Source organism: Salvelinus sp. IW2-2015, linkage group LG8 (assembly GCF_002910315.2).
Source record: "Salvelinus sp. IW2-2015 linkage group LG8, ASM291031v2, whole genome shotgun sequence".
NCBI lineage: Eukaryota > Metazoa > Chordata > Actinopteri > Salmoniformes > Salmonidae > Salvelinus > Salvelinus sp. IW2-2015.
The window spans coordinates 34,755,341-34,777,557 of NC_036848.1; the positions used below are offsets into that span (position 1 = coordinate 34,755,341).

At 43.5% G+C, this 22,217-nt stretch overlaps 1 protein-coding gene and 1 long non-coding RNA gene across 2 annotated transcripts in view; one reads left to right on the forward strand and one right to left on the reverse strand.

Annotated features, from left to right (window-relative positions):
- Positions 1-4,644: 4,644 nt before the first annotated feature.
- LOC111967808 (glutamate dehydrogenase, mitochondrial-like) overlaps positions 4,645-22,217 on the reverse strand; it is a 32,775-nt gene continuing 15,202 nt past the window's right edge. Inside the window, 11 exon segments of the mRNA XM_070444904.1 lie at positions 4,645-5,243; positions 5,245-5,278; positions 5,281-5,305; positions 5,580-5,642; positions 5,862-5,953; positions 7,827-7,950; positions 8,167-8,247; positions 8,369-8,506; positions 8,667-8,804; positions 17,145-17,324; positions 19,712-19,806. Of these exon segments, the coding sequence (XP_070301005.1) occupies positions 5,189-5,243; positions 5,245-5,278; positions 5,281-5,305; positions 5,580-5,642; positions 5,862-5,953; positions 7,827-7,950; positions 8,167-8,247; positions 8,369-8,506; positions 8,667-8,804; positions 17,145-17,324; positions 19,712-19,806 (1,025 nt within the window). The 3' untranslated portion in view covers positions 4,645-5,188.
- LOC111967809 (uncharacterized) lies at positions 5,953-6,732 on the forward strand. The gene is made up of 2 exons (XR_002877794.2): positions 5,953-6,409; positions 6,556-6,732. It is a non-coding gene; the product is annotated as an uncharacterized lncRNA (long non-coding RNA).

Sequence of the window (22,217 nt, forward strand, 5' to 3'; positions counted from 1 at the left end):
GAATTCCCACCCACATCACACCCTGACCAAACTAAAAATAGAAACATACAAAGCAATCTACGGTCAGGGTGTGACAACTGTATTATACAGAGACATGATTGCATGGAACGCCCTTCCATCTCGTATAGTGTAAGTGAACAGCAAACCTGGTTTCAAAAAACAAATAAAGCAACAGCTCGCGGCACAACGCCTCTCCCCCATGTGACCTACTTGTGGTGTGTATGTATTGACATGTATGTGTAACTGATAGATGCACATACATTTAAAAACATTCACGTGTAGTGTATGTAAATTGTAAAGTTTTTTGTCTGTAAAGTCTTTTCCGTTATTTGGCGGACCCCAGTAACACGAGCTGTCGCCGTTGGCGTAGGCTAATGGGGATCCTACTAAATCACATCAAAATCAAATATTTCCAAAAGAAAATAATGTACTTTTTACTCCATACATTTTCCCTGACACCCAAAAGCACTTGTTACATTTCAAATGCTTAGCAGGACAGGAAAAGGGTCCTCCAATTCATGCACTTATCAAGAGAACATCCCTGGTCATCGGCTTCGTTTGTCATTTGTATCTGAGTGTTGGAGCGTGCCACCTGCTATCTGTAAATGTTCAAAACAAGAAAATCATGTCGTATGGTTTGCTTAATATAAAGAATGAAAAATTATTTATTCTTTTACTTTTGATACCTAAGTATATTTTATGAATTACATTTACTTTTGATACTTAAGTATATTTAAAAGCTCATTCTTTTAGACTTTTAATCAAGTAGAATTTTACTGGTTGACTTTCCATTTTACTTGAATCATTTTCTATTAAGGTATCCTTACTTTTACTCAAGTATGACAATTGGGTACTTTTTCCACCACTGGTAACGCTGAACTTTAGCGATACGGTTTGAATAGAGCCATTAGTGTTTTAATGAATGATCTTTCAGGATGACATGTAACCAGCCCAATGTTCCATTCACAGACAAGTCCTTAACTGCTCCACACACACTTAGATCCTGTGCCAGAAGACATTAAAACAGAGGAGTGTCTTGCCAGAGGTGGAATGGAGAGGAGCCACACCTAGGCGCGGTAGGTGTCACTTTCTCACACTCTCACACACACACACATACATACATACATACATACGTACAGCCAACACCCCCAAGGAATCCACACAAACACAGAGAAACAATCTGTGAGAGATTGTCCTGGTACGGAGTGCGTTCTATGCTGGTTTTGGCTTGGCCCATGTATCGTTGTGTCTGTTTTTATAGCTGAGCTGTTTAGACGGTCAGTCAAAAGGTCTGGTAACCACCCAGGACATCACATCCACTATTTCCTGTTTCCCATGCATCTTAATATCAAATAAATGAATTATATTTATTTATGAATTGTATTATTTGCATTTAATAATGTATAATTTGCATCTTCACATTATGGATATCTATGAAGTGAATAGGGATTCAAATCATATCAAGTTTATTTTATATAGCCCTTCGTACATCAGCTAATACATCAATTGTGTGCGTATGTGCGTGCATGTGTGACTCCCAAGTCCAAGTATCTGTATATCCTTTATCATTTTTGGGTCCTCAGTTCAAACAATGTTTGAGGATCCTAATAAAAGTTAGGAGGCCTATCCCGCCTACGGTATTTACAGTTCCGCTGCTGGGCGTTTCCACTGACAACAAGTTTTCATATGGACACCAACAACAAATGCGTCTCGCACCCTGAGGGTGTGGTATGACTTGAGGGGTGTGTGATGGAGGGGTGGCCTCTAAGCATCTCTCCCAACCTCATATAAACCCATGCACACACACACACACACCCACATCCAAAAGTTCTCACACACTCAACCGCCGAGAACAGAACACGCAGAGATGGATCTTCTGAAAGGATCAGGGAAACAGGTGGATGCGGTCATCGACAAAGCAGGTGAGAAAAAGGCATCTATAAGATAAATTGATAATGATGTTTTGTTTACGTGGTCGAATGATGGGGGACATTCATGTGGAGAATTAATCGTTTAAAACCAAACACACAGCAAAAAAATGATGTTTATATGCAGTAATATACAGTTTTGCTTTGATTTTAGTGTTCATTTTTGTGTTATCAGCCTTCAAAATGTTCAATCTGGACTTTGGAATTTTAAGCGCATCTGCAGTTGATGAGCCAACAACATTCTTAAACCAAATAAGGAAGAAAAAAAACATATTGGATCTGTACTTTATGGCACTGCTCATGTTTCAAAATGTACAGTTAGATGGATTTGTCTAGATTTAAAAGTGTGGGAGCTCATTTCTATCAGAAAGGGAAAAATAAACAAAGATTCTGTGGCATCACATCATGAGTTCCAGCTGACACATTCTCCCTAACGAGACATATGATTGAATTTCCACCCAGTGTTTCGTCATGTCGAGACAGAAGGTGCATGTTTGACAGCCCCCTCTTTCTCTCCCTCTGTCTAGCTGGTGTGGTGAAGGGGAAGGTGGGAGATATGATCGGAGGAACGAAGGAACCGAAGAAAGATCAAGGTGATCTGTCTATTCTGAGTTACAATGCTAACACGGTCATGTAGCCTCACCTGTATGGGTCTAGACCAGGGATGTCAAACGAAAGTAACTCAGTGTATCTTCAAATAACTAAAACCAAATCCAAACTGTGTGGAAATTATAATAGACCCACGTACAGTTTCTTGACTGTGTCCAGCTCGCTAATAATCACAGAAATGAAAGCTAGACAGTATCGAAAATTCCAAAAACAATCGATAGAGGGACAATTTTTTGCTAAGTTTGATGGCGAGGAAATATAACTCATTTTCAGTGTGACCCTCCGGATCTCGTTGAAGACAGAATCCGGCACACGGAGCAAAATTAGTTTGACACACCTGATGTAGACACACACCCACAATGTCAACTCTATTCATGGAATTTCTATCTACAACATTCAGTAAGATATATAATGATTGTGTTGGGAGTCCGATGTCTTTGTACGCATTGTTGAAATGGTGTCTGATGATGTGGTTGTTTCTACAGGTATCGGTGAATTGGTGACTGATGCGGTGAAAGGGGTAGCAGCCAATGCAGCCAAGGACAGTGCTGTAGACAAAGCCAAGTCTTTCGGAAAGGGCCTTATGAAATAATCCCCCGACCTGGACTATACCATGTCCCCACCACCCACGCCATCCCTACATGGACTCTACCATCTCTCCACTCACCCCTGAAGAGTTCTCTGGATACCTCAACCACAAACCTTCCTTCCCCTCAACCAACCCCATCTCTGTACTGTAACTGAGATCTGTATAAAGTTAATAGGACATGAATAAACATGAATAAAACACCTATCTTTCAGCACTAGTCTCTGTCTGTCTGTACCTCAAATTCTGCGCTTATACATCACAGTCAAGCCGCACTTGTGTTTTTTGTCATCATTTTATTGGTTTTCAACAAAAAAAAGGAAATACACATTTCCCAAAGCAATTTCCATTTGCGGGCTTGAACGGGTTATTAGAGAAGTAAAAGGAGAACGTTTGTTCCATTGAGTATCTCTACTCTCTCGCTCAGGGTGGGGGGTTTGGAGGAGGGTCAGATTGAACAAGACAGGAGCAGTAGGCAGGGAAGGTTGGGGGGCTCGTGGGGGGACGGATGTAGAACTTTACTAAACCAAACACAGTGGAACTCAGTGTTCCTCAGCACAGAACGCTAACCATGACCCCTGACCGCTAACCCTGACCCCTGACCTCTAACCCTGAGCCCGTATCAACAAAGCGTCTCAGAGTTGAGAATAGATAATATTTCACTCCTACTATTATGAGTGAAAGTAAAAGCTACGCATGAAGCCTGTTTAGTCATAAGAGTCCCACCTAGTTGACAGATAATCAGGACACCTCATGAGCTGTCCTAACCAGTTAAGTTACCAGCAGGTGTCTTGATAATAGAAAAATTCAGCCAGTCAGTGGATTGTTTTTGCTTTTGAGTTTTTAAAAGAACGTTTTGATATTTCATCAACCCATAAATAATCTAGACCTACATGCAACAGTATCTCTTGCCCTTTTGACAATGATTTCACAAGTCCTATTTCACATGATTTGGCTAAATATTTATAACCACTACGCTAATAAATAAACAGATTTTCTTTTCGATTATTTAATTACCTACATCAAGTTATTTCAAGTTATCCATTTGGAACGCAACCTCACATTGTTAAAACATGTCTAAATTGGGCAACCCTATAAATTGTCCCAACTGTAGGTATCTAGTGCTTATGCAAACTTTGATTGTGTTCAATGAAAATGACAGACATTTCAAACATTATCGGCAAGTGACTTGATGCCTACTGTGCCAAAACGATTTAGAGTTGTTAAACGGGAGTAACAATGTGTGTGTTGCTATAACGGTAATATTGTCAAAATAATCGCTGCAACTCCCCAATGGACTCAGGAGAGGCGAAGGTCGAGTCCGAAACATGAAGGTTGAGTCTGAAACATGACCTGCCAAACCAGACTCTTAACACCAACCCGCTTAACCACTGTGTCGGAGGAAACACTGTTCAACAAGCACCCGGCCCACCACAAGGAGTCGAGCACGATGAGCCAATCAAATGCCCCCCCCCCCCCCCCGGCCAAGCCCTCCCCTAACACAGACGACGCTGGGCCAATTGTGCGCCGCCCTATGGGACTAAAGTTAACATTAAATCTATTTCCTTTTTTTAAGTACAGTATAGTGGTGTATGTGCGTCTCTTCAGTACAGAGCTCCGTCAGAGCTAAGGCATCTCCAGTGCTGTGGTCTGAAACCATGGCAACACCAGGGTCAAACAAGACAAAAAGACAGACATTGAACTCAGATAGTAATGGGGGGGGGGTCGTCTTAAATCTCTCTCAGCATTGCTAGCTTCCTGCTAAACCTGCTCCTTTGAAAATACACAAATAATAACTGAACGACAACTGAAACAAAACGATACAGAAATACTGAGTTACCGTCATGATACTGAGATATGGCGAGGTCATGGGACACAGAAACAGTACGTGTCAGTGTGTGTGTATGCATGTGTGTCTGTGTGTGTGTGTGTGCGTGCGCACGTACGAAAGGGAGGTGGGGATCTCTAATGTAAATGCTCAAATGTTCTAAAGGCTGATTGGGCGATGGGAAGCGTGGAACAAATATCAGGGCAGTATAGGAGGGGTCAGACTTTGATAGGGTGATTATGTGACGGTGATGCCGGCCTCGTTGTAGACCTTGAACACCTTCTCGATGGCGTACGTAGGCAGCCGTCCGCAGGTCCAGACCCAGGTGTACTTACTGGCCGTACGCATGATTTGCTGCGGGGACAAAACACACAAACACTAGTTAGATACCAGTTACACTGGCAAAACCAGTCACACACACTGACACAAACATACACAGACACATGGTGGTGTGATTGAGAGGTGCCCTGGGCCAGGGCGGGGGCATTGTCATTATCACAGTCTGTCTCATTGAGAACATATGATTTAATTCTAGGATCTGACCATCGGCCACTAACCTCACAAACACCCGCAGACACACACGCACGCACGCAGACACACACACGTGTACGCACGCTCACACTCTTACCCTGGCAGATCTCTCCATGGTGTAGGCCAGCCCAGAGTGAACAATGTCCTTCTCAGAAGCACCCTGGAGTGGAGAGAGGAAGGAATAATGTGTTATCAAACTGCCAACAGACTACATAATTTCCGCACCACATAGGTTGTGAGTGTGTGTGAGTGTGTGTGTGTGTGCGTGTGTTGTGTGTGTGTGTGTGTGTGTGTGTGTGTGTGTGTGTGAGTGTTGTGTGAGTGTGTGTGTGTGGCGGTGTGTGTGTGTGAGTGTGTGTGTGTGTGCGTGTGTGCTCACAGCGACTCTGGCCTGGAAGTCAGCGGTGGGGACAACGGGGATTGGTCCTCCCTGCTTTCCAAACTTCCTCTCCAAACTCTCCTGAACGGACACTGACAGAGAGGAAGAGAGTGGGGAGAGAGAGAAAGAAAGTTAGATGGCAATGTAGCAATGTAACCTGATCATTGATAACCATCGTATTTTCAAGTATATCCAATCGATCAACATTCATCCCTGAAGTTTCATCTGGGTTCACTCACATAATTCAGATTAGTATCGTTTTCATTCAGTCGAGACCTCAACGTCAGAAAGGCGTATCTTTCTATCTGGCACGTCACCTTAAATTAACCTACTGTATATACAGGGGTGACCAGCGGAAATATCACCAGTTCCACTTCTTTCGCGGTCATCTTTTCAGTTATCCTTGCAGACAATTTCCAAGAGAGGACACAGTAATATATCTCCTGCTACACCGAGGTTGTTAAAGGAAGAGGAAAAGGCTACAGAACTGAACGAACACAGATCTTCTACAGAGAGGCGAGATCAGAAAGCGGACACACAGCTCCAGAGTGAGTACAGATTAAAGACTTCCAATATTAGTCAAGGAAATATAGGGCCCTGCTCCTAATATTTAACCTGGGCTATTTTTTTAAGAAAATATGTTGTTAATGAGTGACCTAGATAATAAATACATGAACATTCATCTTTATTACAGGTGGAAGTAAACAAACAATCAAAGGAAATCTAGTTGCCACATCGAGAAATGGCAGAGGTAAAACAACTGAACAATTTGCCCCCCCTCATCCCCTACCTTGAGGGGATGACAGATGAAAAAGAAAAGAAAATATATAAAAAAATGGTTTTGGAGAAAAATCCAGAGACTTTATATCGTGATGAGAAAAAAAAGGCTCCGTGCGACCTCATTTTCTACACAACAAATTGTTCTACATGGGAAGAGGAAATACTGAAACACTATCCTGAGGGAAAACAGTGGGAAAAAATTCAAGATGGCAAACAACTGAAAACGAAGGCAGGCACTATAAATGTGTATGATACTGGGAAAATCATGGTGCAGGGTAATAGTGAGACGTTAAAGATATTCCCAAATGATTTCCCAGCCCTGCGCGAGAGCGTGAGAAAGGGTGTCAAGAGCAAGCGTGTCGAGGCGAGTGAGCGTTTCGATGAGAAAATGGCAGAGCTAGGCATTGGGGAGAAGGAGGAGGAAAGAGGAGAGCAGAGGGAAAGAGAGAGTGAGGTCATAAAAGAGGAAGACATAAAGGAGGAAATAAAGGAAGAGGTGGGAGGAGGTAAGGAGTAGCACTGAACCTTCCAGGGCAGATCAGAAGAGAAACATTATTTTACAGGATGTATAATTTGATGAACAATTATGCTAAATCCTGCTGTTCCTCTTACCTTATTATTTTAATGTTGTATCTTCTACCTTTTAATGTTTGTCTTTTTTATTGAGCTTGTATGAAAAATCCATTCATAAGTGCTCACAATCATCATTATCTTGCTTTGGTTATAGTTTAGCACTTTCCCAATGATAAAGGCGCATAAAGCAAAAAGGTGGTGGTCCCTGTGAATTTCCCCAGCAATATGTTTAATTTTGTTTCAAAATGTGTGCTCTAAAATGTATCAAGATTTTTGAAACGCAATTCTAATAAAGTTTGATTTAACAAGTGTCAGGATGTACTATATATATATATCGGGGTGGCAGGTAGCCTAGTGGTTAGTGTTGGGCAAGTAACCGAAAGGTTGCTAGATCGAATCCCCGAGCTGACAAGGTAAAAATATGTCATTCTGCCCATGAGCAAAGCAGTTAACCCACTGTTCCTAGGCAGTCATTGTAAATAAGAATTTGGTTTTAACTGAGTTGCCTAGTTAAATAAATAAAAGAAAAAATATATATTAGGTGGTAGTGGGAATCTCTCTTGTATTGGAAGGTGAGAGGTTGTGGGTCAGAGGTAAGAGGTCAGGACTTACTGAGGAGATGGTAGTTGGAGTCTCTCTCGTATTTGAAGGTGAGACGTCCATAGCTGACATGGTTCAGGTTCTTGAGCCACTCAAAGTAGGACACTGTCACACCACCGGCGTTCAGGTACATGTCCTGGGGGAGGGAGAAACACACACAGGAGGGTAAACAGATAAATGTCTCTGTCTGGGATTGTTGAGTGAGTCTTCAGCTTCTTGATTGGTTAATGAGCATGTGCATGACGGCCTTAACATGAAAATGTGTGTTTTATTCATGTTGGTTAGTGTGTGTGTGTGTGTGTGTGTGTGTGTGTGTGTGTGTGTGTGTGTGTGTGTGTGTGTGTGTTCTTACAGGGATGACCATGACTTTGTTCTCTAGGAAGATCTTGTCAGCGTCGGGTGTGGTTGGGCCGTTGGCTCCCTCAGCAATGATCTAGAACAAACAACAACACTGGCTAGAGCAGAGGACTGTGGGTAGTGTAGTTGAAACTTGAGGAAAATAGGGTATTGTGCATAGTGTAGTTTAGATAGGGGTGTTGTCTGTAATGTAGTACCTTGGCCTTGATTCTGTGGGCATTGTTGCGTGTGAGCTGCTTCTCGCTGGCGGCAGGGATCAGGATGTGACACTGCGCTTCCAGGAGGCTGCCCTCGTATGGCTGAGCCCCGGGGAAACCTACGATCGTACCATGTTGCTGCGCACAGACATGTACAGACACAGGTAAGTACGAGAAAGAGAGAGGAAGCCTTTCTTGGCCAGCTCATATTCAGAGCAAGAGAGGGAGGAAGAGAGAGGAAGGGGTGTAGACGGAAAGAAGAAGGAGAGAATGCAGGAGAGTAAGAGAGTATTTTTACCAGTTTGTAGTCCTCCAGCTGCTTGGGGTCAATGCCCTCTGGGTTGTAGATGCTGCCGTCATACTCAGCGATGCCCACACACTTAGCACCGTACCTGTGGAGGTAGCGCATGGAGTGGAGACCGACATTACCAAAGCCCTAATGAAGACAGAAAGGGAGAGAGATCATTATTATTATGTCGTCATCACTACCACCACCTGCGCAGAAACACCCGACCAGGCCTGATCTCAGCTCCACTACAAACACATGACACTAGCGCCCCCATGTGGCCCCCCTCTGTCACTGCTGAAGCCACAGCCACAGATTACTAGCTAATAAACTGAAACAGCAAATAAGCAGAGAGAGAGGACTGAAACCAGGTAATATCAAATATTATCCAAACCTGGTACAACTGGGAAATATGGCTTTAACTATGATGAGTATATAACGCTGCTATAAGCCCTGCACAATAGATACTGTAGTTGAGGGGCGTGTCCACAGCAGCAGTGGCCGACGTCTATAAATACTCAGAGATCAGCTCCTTTCCTCCGTCTATCTCTCCGTTATCCTCACTTCCGTCTCTCTCCGTTATCCGCTCCTTTGTTGCAGCATAAATCTGACCACTCCTTTCCTCAACTTTCTCTGTCATCTGCTAGATACATGATGACATCACTGATCTGCGTACTCACTAAATCTCCAAGAAAATCGAATCACACGGCGATTATCCCTAAACACACACACACACCAGATCGGCAGGGCACAGGGTGAGCTCTCTCCACCTCACCCCTCTCCCTGCAACCACTACACACAAACAGACATTCCTCACCTGCAACCTCTCTCTGTTTAGTCAGTCAGTCTGTACATCAGGCACCAAGGCGAGATGCGAGTATATCAACAGATCTCTACTGCTGTTGCCATTAACTTTCATCCTAACTTAATCTGTAGTACATTCACCCTTACACTGAGTGACCTACACACAAACACATACCTTGTCGTACACCCTCCGCAGCTCATTACAGGGAAATGGTGATAATTATAGACAGGCTTCCAGGAAGGAGGACAAGGCCATGGGGCCTGCAAGTGTGTGTGTGTGCGTCTGCATGTGTGTGTACAGTCAGGTCGGGGCTTCTTCATGTGTCGCCCCGAAAGAGATAAACACCTCTCTGGGAAGAAGAAGGGCGGGGTGTATGCTTCATGATTAACCACTCATGGTGTAATTATAACAACATACAGGAACTCAAGTCGTCCTGCTCACCCGACCTAGAATTCCTTACAATCAAATGCCAGAATTCTCGTCAGTTATCGTCACAGCTGTGTATATACCCCCTCAAGCAGACACCACGACGGCCCTTAAGGAACTTCACTGGACTCTATGTAAACTGGAAACCATATATCCTGAGAATGCATTTATTGTAGCTGGAGATTTTAACGAAGCTAATTTGAGAACAAGGCTACCTAAATTCTATCAGCATGTTGATTGCAGCACTCGTGCGGGCAACACACTCGATCACTGCTACTCTAACATCCGCGATGCATACAAGGCCCTCCCTTCGGCAAATCCGACCATGACTCCATCTTGCTCCTACCGTCTTACAGGCAGAAACTCATACAGGACGCACCCGTGACGAGAACCATTCAACGCTGGTCTGACCAATCATAATCCACGCTTCAAGATTGTTTTGATCACGCGGGCTGGGAAATGTTCCGGGCAGCCTCAGAGAATAACATCGATCTATACGCTGACTCGGTGAGTGATTTTAAAAGGAAGTGCATTGGAGATGTTGTACCCACTGTGACTATTAAAACCTACCCTAACCAGAAACCATGGATGGATGGCGGCATTTGCACAAAACTGAAAGCGCGAACCACCGCATTTAACCATGGAAAGAGGTATGTGAATATGGCTGAATATAAACAGTGTAATTATTCCCTCCGCAAGGCAATCAAACAAGCGAAATGTCGGTATAGAGACAAAGTGGAGTCGCAATTCAACGGCTCAGACACGAGACATTTGTGGCAGGGTCTACAGGAAATAACAGACAACAAAAAGAAAACCAGCCACATCACGGACACCGTCATCTCGCTTCCAGACAAACTAAACACCTTCTTCGCCCGCTTTGAGGATAATACAGTGCCACCGTCGTGGCCCGCTAACAAGGACTGCGGCCCCCCCTCTCCATCTCCGTGGCCGACATGAGTAAGACATTTAAATGTGTTAACCCTCGCAAGGCTGCTGGCCCAGACGACATCCCTAGCTGCTGCTGTGTTTACGGACATATTCAATCGCTCCCTATCCCAGTCTGATGTCCCCACATGCTTCAAGACGGCCACCATTGTTCCTGTACCCAACAAGGCAAAGATAACTTAACTAAATGGCTAAACCCCCGTAGCACTAATTTCTGTCATCATGAAGTGCTATGAGAGACTAGTCAAGGATCATATCACCACCACCGTACCTGCCACCCTAGACGATGCAATCACCATCACACTGCCCTATCACATCTGGACAAGAGGAATACCTACAGTTGAAGTCGGAAGTTTACATACACCTTAGCTAAATACATTTAAACTCAGTTTTTCACAATTCCTGACATTTAATCCCAGTAAAAATTCCGTCTTAGTTCAGTTAGGATCACCACTTTATTTTAAGAATGTGAAATGTCAGAATAATAGTAAAGAGAATGATTTATTTCAGCTTTTAATTCTTTCATCACATTCCCAGTGGGTCAGACGTTTACATACACTCAATTAGTATTTGGTAGCATTGCCTTTAAAATGTTTAACTTGGGTGAAACAAGCTTCCCACAATTAGTTGGGTGAATTTTGTCCCATTCCTCCTGACAGAGCTGGCGAAACTGTTTGTCATTATGGGGTATTGTGTGTAGAGTGATGAGTGAAAAAAAACTATTTCAGCAATTATAGAATAAGGCTGTAGTGTAACAAAATGTGGAAAATTAATACTTTTCAAATGCAGTGTTACCAGTAAGAAGTAATGTGGTATATTGCTAAATTCAATTGTCATATATATATATATATATATACATACACACACATGTGCTTTAACAAGGCACACATGTTAATGGAAATGCATTCCAGGTGACTACCTCATGAAGCTGGTTGAGAGAATGCCAAGAGTGTGCAAAGCTGTCATCGAGGCAAAGGGTGGCTACTTTGAAGAATCTCAAATATAAAATATATTTTATTTGTGTTACACTTATTTGGTTACTACATGATTCTATATGTGTTATTTTGTAGTTTATGTCTACACTATTATTCTACAATGTAGAAAATAGTAAAAATAAAGAAAAACCCTTGAATGAGTAGGTGTTTCCAAACGTTTGACTGGTACTGTATACACTACCGTTCAAAAGCTTGGGGACACTTAAAAATGTCCTTGTTTTCCATGAAAACATACATGAAATGAGTTGCAAAATAAATAGTGAATATAGTCAAGACGTTGACAAGGTTATAAATATTGATTTTTAATTGAAATAATAATTGTGTCCTTCAAACTTTGCTTTCATCGAAGAGTCCTCCATTTGCAGCAATTACAGCCTTGCAGACCTTTGGCATTCTAGTTGTCAATTTGTTGAGGTAAACTGAAGAGATTTCACCACATGCTTCCTGAAGCACCTTGCACAAATTGGATTGGCTTGATGAGCACTTATTACGTACCATTCGGTCAAGCTGCTCCCACAACTGCTCAATAGGGTTGAGATCCGGTGACTATGCTGGCCAATCGATTATAGACAGAATACCAGCTGACTGCTTCTTCCCTAAATAGTAATTGCATAGTTTGGAGCTGTGCTTTGGGTCATTGTCTTGTTGTAGGAGGAAATTGGCTCCAATTAAGGGCCATCCACAGGGTATGGCATGCGTTGCAAAATGGAATGATAGCCTTCCTTCTTCAAGATCCCTTTTACCCTGAACAAATATCCCACTTTACCACCACCAAAGCACCCCCAGACCATCACATTGCCTCCACCATGATTGACAGGTGGTGTCAAGCACTCCTCCAGCATCTTTTAATTTGTTCTACGTCTCACGAATGTCCTTTTTTGTGACCCGAACACCTCAAACTTAGATTTGTCTGTCCAAAACATTTTTTTTCAATCTTCCCCTGTCCAGTGTCTGTGTTCTTTTCCCCATCTTAATCTTTTCTTTTTATTGGCCAGTCTGAGATATGGCTTTTTCTTTGCAACTCTGCCTAGATGGCCAGCATCCCGGAGTCGCCTCTTCACTGTTGATGGTGAGACTGGTGTTTTGCGAGTACTATTTAATGAAGCTGCCAGTTGAGGATATGTGAGGCGTCTGTTTCTCAAACTATACACTAATGTACCTGTCCTCTTGCTCAGGGCCTCCCACTTCTCCTTCTATTCTGGTTAGAGCCAGTTTGCGCTGTTCTGTGAAGGGAGTAGCACACAACGTTGTACGAGATCATCAGTTTCTTGGCAATAACTCGCATGGAATAGCCTTCATTTCTCAGAACAAGAATAGACTGACGAGTTTCAGAATGAAGTTCTTTGTTTCATTTTGAGTCTGTAATCAAACCACGCTCCAGATGCTCCAGATACTCAACTAGTCTAAAGAAGGCCAGTTTAATATTTAATCAGCACAACCGTTTTCAGCTGTGCTAACATAATTGCAAAAGAGTATTCTGAAGATCAATTAGCCTTTTAAATAAAGGATCATTAAAAAAAAAAAATGATAAACTTGGATTAGCTAACACAACGTGCCATTGGAACACAGGAGTGATGGTTGCTGATAATGGGCCTCTGTACGTCTATGTAGATATTCCATAAAAAAATCTGCCATTTCCAGCTACAATAGTCATTCACAACGTCTACACTGTATTTCTGATCAATTTGATGTTATTTAATGGACAAAAAAATGTACTTTTCTTTCAAAAACAAGGACATTTCTAAGTGACCCCAAACTTTTGAACGGTAGTGTACGTTGGCAGTAGAATGTCCTTACTGACGAGCTCAGTGACTTTCAACGTGGCACCGACATAGGATGCCACCTTCCCAACAAGTCAGTTCGTCAAATTGTAGCCCTGCTAGAGTTGCCCCGGTCAACTGTAAGTGCTGTTATTGTGAAGTGGAAACGTCTAGGAGTAACAATGGCTTGCTGCGACGTGGTAGGCCACACAAGCTCACAGAACAGGACCCCCGGGTACTGAAGCGCTTAGAGAGTAAAAATTGTCTGTCCTCGGTTGAAACACTCACTACCGAGTTCCAAACTGCCTCGAAGCAATGTCAGCACGAACTGTTCGTCGGGAGATTCATGAAATCCGCTTGCATGGCCGAGCAGCCGCAAACAAGCCCAAGATCACCATGCACAATGCCAAGTTGTCGGCTGGAGTGGCGCCATTGGATTCTTGAGCAGTGGAAACAGCTCCGCATCCCCCGCAGCTACTCGCCCAAGCCTTCCCAGCTTCTTCTTCACCCAAATCCAGATAGCAGATGTTCTGAAAGAGCTGCTAAACCTGGACAAATCAGCTGGGCTAGAAAATCTGGACCCTCTCTTTCTAAAATTATCCGCCGCCATTGTTGCAACCCCTATTACTAGTCTGTTCAACCTCTCTTTCGTATCGTCCGAGATTCCTAAAGATTGGAAAGCTGCCGCGGTCATCGACCTCTTCAAAGGGGGTGACACTCTAGACCCAAACTGTTACAGACCTATATCCATCCTGCTCTGCCTTTCTAAAGTCTTCGAAAGCCAAGTTAACAAACAGATCACTGACCATTTCGAATCCCACCGTACCTTCTCCGCTGTGCAATCCGGTTTCCAAGCTGGTCACTGGTGCACCTCAGCCACGCTCAAGGTACTAAACGATATCATAACTGCCATCGATAAAAGACAGTACTGTGCAGCCGTCTTCATCGACCTGGCCAAGGCTTTCGACTGTCAATCACTGTATTCTTATCGGCAGACTCAACAGCCTTGGTTTCTCAAATGACTGCCTCGCCTGGTTCACCAACTACTTCTCAGATAGAGTTCAGTGTATCAAAAATGCATGCTCTTCAACCGATCGCTGCCTGCACCTGCCCGCCCGACTAGCATCACTACTCTGGACGGTTCTGACTTAGAATATGTGGACAACTACAAATACCTAGGTGTCTGGCTAGACTGTAAACTCTCCTTCCAGACTCATATCAAGCATCTCCAATCCAAAATTAAATCTAGAAATCGGCTTCCTATTTCGCAACAAAGCCTCCTTCACTCACGCTGCCAAACATACCCTCGTAAAACTGACTATCCTACCGATCCTCGACGATGTCATTTACAAAATAGCCTCCAACACTCTACTCAGCAAACTGGAGGCAGTCTATCACAGTGCCATCCGTTTTGTCACCAAAGCCCCATATACCACCCACCACTGCAACCTGTATGCTCTCGTCGGCTGGCCCTCACTACATATTCGTCGCCAGACCCACTGGCTCCAGGTCATCTATAAGTCTTTGCTAGGTAAAGCTCCGCCTTATCTCCCCCCACACCTTGTCACCATAACAACACCCACCCGTAGCACGCGCTCCAGCAGGTATATCTCACTGGTCATCCCCAAAGTCAACACCTACTTTGGCCGCCTGTCCTTCCAGTTCTCTGCTGCCAATGACTGGAACAAATTGCAAAAATCTCTTAAGTTGGAGACTTATATCTCCCTCACTAACTTCAAGAATCACCTATCTGAGCAGCTTACCGATCGCTGCAGCTGTACACAGCCCATCCAACTACCTACCTCAACCCCATATTGTTTTTATTTACTTTTTTTGCACACCAGTATTTCTACTTGCACATCATCATCTGCACATCTATCACTCCAGTGTTAATTTGCTAAATTGTAATTACTTCGCTACTATTGGCCTATTTATTGCCTTACCTCCTTACTTCATTTGCACACACTGTATATAGATTTTTCTATTGTGTTATTGACTGTACGTTTGTTTATGTGTAACTCTGTGTTGTTATTTTTTGTCACACTGCTTTGCTTTATCTTGGCCAGGTCGCAGTTGTAAATGAGAAGTTGTTCTCAACTGGCCTACCTGACAAAGGTGAAGAAAAATAATGTTTTATTATTATTAGTTCACGGCTCTAACGCTGATATTTTATACAAGGAGTACATATGATATTTAGAGCACACAAATACATTCAGGAGCACGATTGAATTATTTCAGTAGTTTAATGATAAGAAATGACTAAAAGTTAATGATTCCGTTGAACTTAACAAGGGCCCCCGGACCGTTGGAAGCAAATAGCCTCATAACATCAAAGATTCACCACTATATTTTAGTGTACACGTTTAGAAGTAAAGGTGCCTGGAAAAAACTTTTTGGGTTGCCACACCGGCGGAACCTTTCCAGTTGAAAAAGGTTCCTCAAGGAACCCCTCTGAAATGGTCTTCAAGGCATCCCTGCGCAAAGGTTCAAACTGGAATCTTTTTTGGGTGGAAGGGGTTAAATTTTGAACATTTTTAATAATATAGGAGACGGCAGCCTATGAGATTGGTGGCTTTCAGGTAGTTATTTCTGGACACCTGTTAGCGTAAATACAATTCCTGTTCATCATGTTAAGTTTGTATACTGCTACCTAAAACGTTCCTTGAATATTTATACATATTACATATTCTACTACAATATTAATAATATTGCTGATTACATAGTAATAAAGTGGCAACTATTCCAAATGTGGGATTTGAGGAACTCATACACCTCTGTTAGCTCATTGTAGCTACTAAACTGTCAGTGTTCAACCTTAACATCTAGATGACAAGACAACAGAACAGATTACAGGAAATACATTTACTCTAGAGGGTGGTCAAAAAAAAGCCAAGCCCCTACTAAGCCATGCCTTCACTCCAGGGTTCCTTCTAGAACCCATTGCTACCTCAAACCATTCAAGATTCCTCCAAGAACCCCTCAACAAACCCAAGGTGCAAATATGAACCACTGACTAACAATGGTTCCATGAGGAACAGGGGTTCCATGAGGATCTCCAGGGTTCCTCGAGTCACTAATTCTAAGAGTGTCGGTATGGGGTTGTTTTCTGCATATGCATCCTTATTTAGACGCCAAACCCACCACGGGCGTGCGTGGCCAAAGACCTCCATTTCATGTAATCCAGCAAATGTAAATGCCTGGAGTTTGCTAAACGGCATTGGCACTTGGATTGGAGCCCGTCCTATGGTCAGATGACATGAAAATAGAGCTCTTTGGCCATGCACCACAGTTTTATTTACATTTATTTAACTAGGCAAGTCAGTTAAGAACAAATTCTTATTTTCAAAGATGGCCTAGGAACAGTGGAACTGCCTGTTCAGGGGCAGAACGACAGATTTGTACCTTGTCAGCTCGGGGATTTGAACTTGCAACCTTTCGGTTACTAGTCCAACGCTCTAACCACTAGGCTACCCTGCCGCCCCACAGTGGTGGGTTTGGCGTCAAAATAAAGTATGTGCGTGTAGTGTGCATATGCGTGCACGTATGTGTGTGTGTGTACCTGGATGATGAAGGTCTTGTCCTGGAAGCCGGGGGTCAGGCCCAGCATGCTCATGTAGGAAGCCTCGTTGATGAAGTTCTCAATGCCGTGGAACACTCCGCGACCGGTGGCTGAGATACGACCGTGGATACCGCCCTGGCTGATGGGCTTCCCTGTCACACATGCGTGGGCGTTGATGTCCTGCACACACAGACATTCCCAGAGACACACACGCACACAGAGACACACACATTAGAGCATACGTTTAATTGGATTACATCTGTTGGCAGTTTGTCAGACTTGTCAAATAGAACCTTAGCATAATTATGAGAGTACCCATACTACCCTGGGGCCAGACTACTGAACCACAATACCCATACTGCCCTGTGGACCAGACTACAGAACTTCAGTACCCACACTGCTCTGGGGGTAAAACTATAGAATTATAGTACCCATACTGACCTTTGACCAGATATGCAGCACAGTTGCTTTAGTACAGTGCCTTCGGAAAGTATTCAGACCCATTGACTTTTTCCACATTTTGTTATGTTACAGGCTTATTCTAAAACAGGTATTTAGACATTTTTGAAAATGTATTAAAAATTAAAAAAATGGAAATACCTTCTTCACATAAGTATTTAGACCCTTTGCTATGAGACTCAAAATTGAGCTCAGGTGAATCCTGTTTCCATTGATTATCCATGAGATAAATACTACAACTTAATTGAAGTCCACCTGTGGTAAATTCAATTGATTGGACATGATTTGGGCTCCCGAGTGGCGCAGCGGTCTAAGGCAATGCATCTCTGTGATAGAGGCATCACTACAGACCCTGGTTTAATTCCAGGCTGTATCACAACCGGCCGTGATTAGGAGTCCCATAGGGCGGCGCACGTCACGGTTTGGGTTTAGCCGTCATTGTAAATAAGAATTTGTTCTTAACTGACATGCCTAACTAAATAAAAAATAAAAAAATAATTGTCTATATAAGGTCCCACAGTTAACAGTGCATGTCAGAGCAAGAACTAAACCACGAGGTCAAAGGAATTGTCCGTAGAGCTCCGAAACAGCATTGCGTCAAGGCACAGATCTGGGGAAGGGTACCAAAATAATTCTGCAATATTGAAGATCCCCAAGAACACAGTGGCCCTCCATCATTCTTAAATGGAAGAAGTTTGGAACCATGAAGACTCTTCCTAGCTCTGGCCGCCCGGGCAAACTGAGCAATAGGGGGAGAAGGGCCTTAGTCAGGGAGCTGACCAAGAACCTGAGTGGCCAGACGAAAGCCACTCCTCAATAAAAGTCACGCCAGCCCGCTTGGAGTTTGCCAAAAGGCACCTAAAGACTCTCAGACCATGAGAAACAATATTCTCTGGTCTGACAAAACTAAGATTGAACTCACATCTGGAGGAAACCTGGCACCATCCCTACAGTGAAGCATGGTGGTGGCAGCATCATGCTGAGGGGATGTTTTTCAGGGGCTGGGAGACTAGTCAGGTTCGAGGGAAAGTTGAACGGAGCAAAGTACAGAGAGATCCTTAATGAAAACCTTCTCCAGAGCACTCAGGACCTCAGAATGGGGGGAAGGTTTCACCTTCCAATAGGACAATGACCCAAAGCACACAGCCAAGACAACGCAGTAGTGGCTTCGGGACAAGTCTCTGAATGTCCTTGAGTGGCCCAGCCAGAGCCCGGACTTGAACCCGATCGAACATCTCTGGAGAGACCTGAAAATAGCTGTGCAGTAATGCTCCCCATTCAACCTGACAGAGCTTGAGAGGATCTGCAGAGAAGAATGGGAGAAACTCCCCAAATACAGGTGTGCCAAGCTTGTAGCGTCATACCCAAGAAAACCTGAGGCTGTAATCCCTGCCAAAGGTGCTTCAACAAAGTACAGCGTAAAGGGTCTGAATATTTATGTAAATGTGATATATATATATATTTATACATTAGCAAAAATTTATAAAAACCTGTTTTTGTTTTGTCGTCATGGGGTATTGTGTGTAGATTGATGAGGGGATAAAAACAATTTGATCAATTTTAGAATAAGGCTGTAACGTAACAAAATATGGAAAAAGTCAAAGGGTCTGAATACTTTCCCAAGACACTGTATATGGAGTGTTCGAGGGGATCGGCCTGAGCAAGGCTCTGTGAGGATTTGCTAATCACATAATGAGTAGTTTTTTTTAATGCTATGTAATTTGTAGATGGAACGCACAGAGGGCCAGAGAGTTGTAATCCGTCTCCCTCTACACACCCTGCCAACTACAACTAAGGGTCTTTACTACTGTAGTGGAATGAGAACTGGAGGGATAAAAAGAGGGAGAGGGGGAGGGATACAGACAGAGAAAGAGTGACCACATATGCCCTGTACCTCTTTTCACCTCTCGGTAGGGAATATGTAACCCTCTGTCAGTATCCAGCCAGGCATTAGGGCTGTACACGCACCACACTGTGAGGCACTGACTGGCCACAGGGTCACAGGTTACTCTGAGCTCAGTATGGGAATGAATGGCCAAACACCACACAATAATGACTTTGGTGGTGTTGGGATCAGTGTGTGTGTGTGTGTGTGTGCGGTAACTCACAGTGTGTGCGATGGTGTTGGCGTATGTGTCAGCGATCCAGGACATCTCTCTCTCTCCGGTGCTCATGTCAGGAGCAGGCACATCAATACCTGGCCCTAAGGGGAGGGGGGAGGGGAGTGAAGGTATATGTGAGGAAGGGGAGCATGTACACACCCTACATATTTCTCTCCCGTACACACAGCTTTTTTGTGCTCACAAACATACACTACACATGTTTGAGATAAACGTATTAATACACCTCTATACATGTACATAGGGTTGCAAGGGTTGGTAACTTTCTGGTAAATTTCCAGAATTTGGGGAATTTTGCTGAAATTCATCAAAAAAGTTAGCTTATAACAGTGAACCTTTTTTGTGGGATACACATAAGGCAATTCTAGGTCTTCTGACTTATTTTGGTTAAATTATCCTCAATTCAATGGAATTGTAACCCTCTGCATGTGCAGTGCACTCTTCCATCACATGTACAGCTGATTCTCAAGATCTTGCACACTATTGAGATGCTATTGAGCCACACTGCTACACTGTCTGAGCCAAGGACTACATGCTTTCTGGTAAGTTTTGATTACAATACTGGATGGGGTGAATATATTTTATATGACATACATGATTTTTTGTTAACTAGTAAATAGTAGCCTACAGCAAAGTGTGTTTAAATCATTTCTAACTTGTTTACAATTTCTGCTAGTTAGTTTTTGCTACCATGTGGGTTTTAGTTTGCTTGAGACTGCTAACTGAAGAGTGTTAGTTCACCCGTTTCCATACATGCTCCATTTTAAAACATTTATCATCTTACAAAGGAGTTGTTTAATCTAACTGCTTAGCTATTTATCTGTACATGGAATTGTATTTGTTGTTTTTTTAACATTTTTTCCCCCTAATCTTTACAGGAAAATGCCACGGGCACTATCTGATGTGTGGAGACATTTCACTGCAGCTAATGTAGAAGGAAAAGCTGTGTACATTTGCAAATACTGTGCCAAATCATATGTGAAGAATGCAACAAAGATGCAGAATCATCTGGCCAAGTGCATAAAGTTCCCTCAGCGCTCACAACAAGCAACCTCTGACAAAAGTCCCTCTACTTCTATTCAAGGTAAAAAAAAAAAAATGAATCAGACACCTTATCGATACCAACAGCTCATGGTCCTCCTGGAATCAGAAGTTTTTTTGACTCAGTGGAGGAACGTAGTCAGAGAAATGCTGATGAATGCCTTGCTCGAGCTGTGTATGCAACTGGTTCACCTCTGATGCTCACAGGCAATGTATATTGGAAGAGATTTCTGAATGTTCTTCGCCCAGCATACACCCCTCCAACCAGACATGCTTAATCTACTAATTTGCTGGATACAGAGCTCAAGTGAAGGTGAAGCAAATCATAGAGAAAGCAGACTGTATTACAATCATCTCTGATGGGTGGTCGAATGTTCGTGGGCAAGGAATAATTAACATCATCATCTCCACCCCTAAAGCAGTATTCTACAAGAGCACAGACACAAGTGACAACAGACACACCGGTCTCTACATTGCAGATGAGCTGAAGACAGTCATCAATGACCTTGGACCACAGAAGATATTTTCACTGGTAACAGGCAATGCTGTGAACATGAAGGATGCTTGGTCTAAAGTGAAGGAGTCCTACCCTCACATCACACCCATTGGCTGTGCTGCTCATGCATTGAATCTGCTCCTCAATGACATCATGGTACTGAAAACAATGGATACACTCTACAAGAGAGCCAAGGAAATGGTTAGGTATGTGAAGGGTCATCAAGTTATAGCAGCAATCTACCTCACCAAGCAAAGTGAGAAGAATAAGAGTACCACATTGAAGCTGCCTAGCAACACCCGTTGGGGGTGGTGTTGTCATCATGTTTGACAGTCTCCTGGAGGGGAAGGAGGTCTGCCGATATGGACAGCCCCATCAAGAGGACCCTCCTGGATGATGTATTTTGGGAGAGTGGTAAGCAGCCTGAAACCTATAGCAGTAGCCATTGCACGGATTGAGGGAGACAATGCCATCCTGTCTGATGTTCAGACTCTGCTTGCAGATGTAAGAGAAGAAATCCGTAATGCCCTGCCCACTTCACTGTTGCTCCAAGCAGAGGAAACTGCAGTTCTGAAATACATCAAAAAGCGTGAAGACTTATGCCTGAAGCCCATACACGCCGCAGCATACATGTTGGACCCCAAGTATGCTGGCAAGAGCATACTGTTTGGTGCAGAGATCAACAAGGCCTATGGTGTCATCACTACCGTGTCTCGCCACCTTGGCCTGGATGAGGGCAAGGTTCTTGGCAGTCTGGTGAAGTACACTTCCAAGCAAGGGCTTTGGGATGGAGATGCAATATGGCAGTCTTGCCAACATATGTCATCGGCCACCTGGTGGAAGGGACTTTGAGGATCTGAGACTCTTTCCCCTGTTGCCTCCATCATCCTCCAAATCCCACCAACATCAGCCGCCTCAGAGCGCAACTGGTCCTTGTTTGGGTTGAAAAATTCGTGG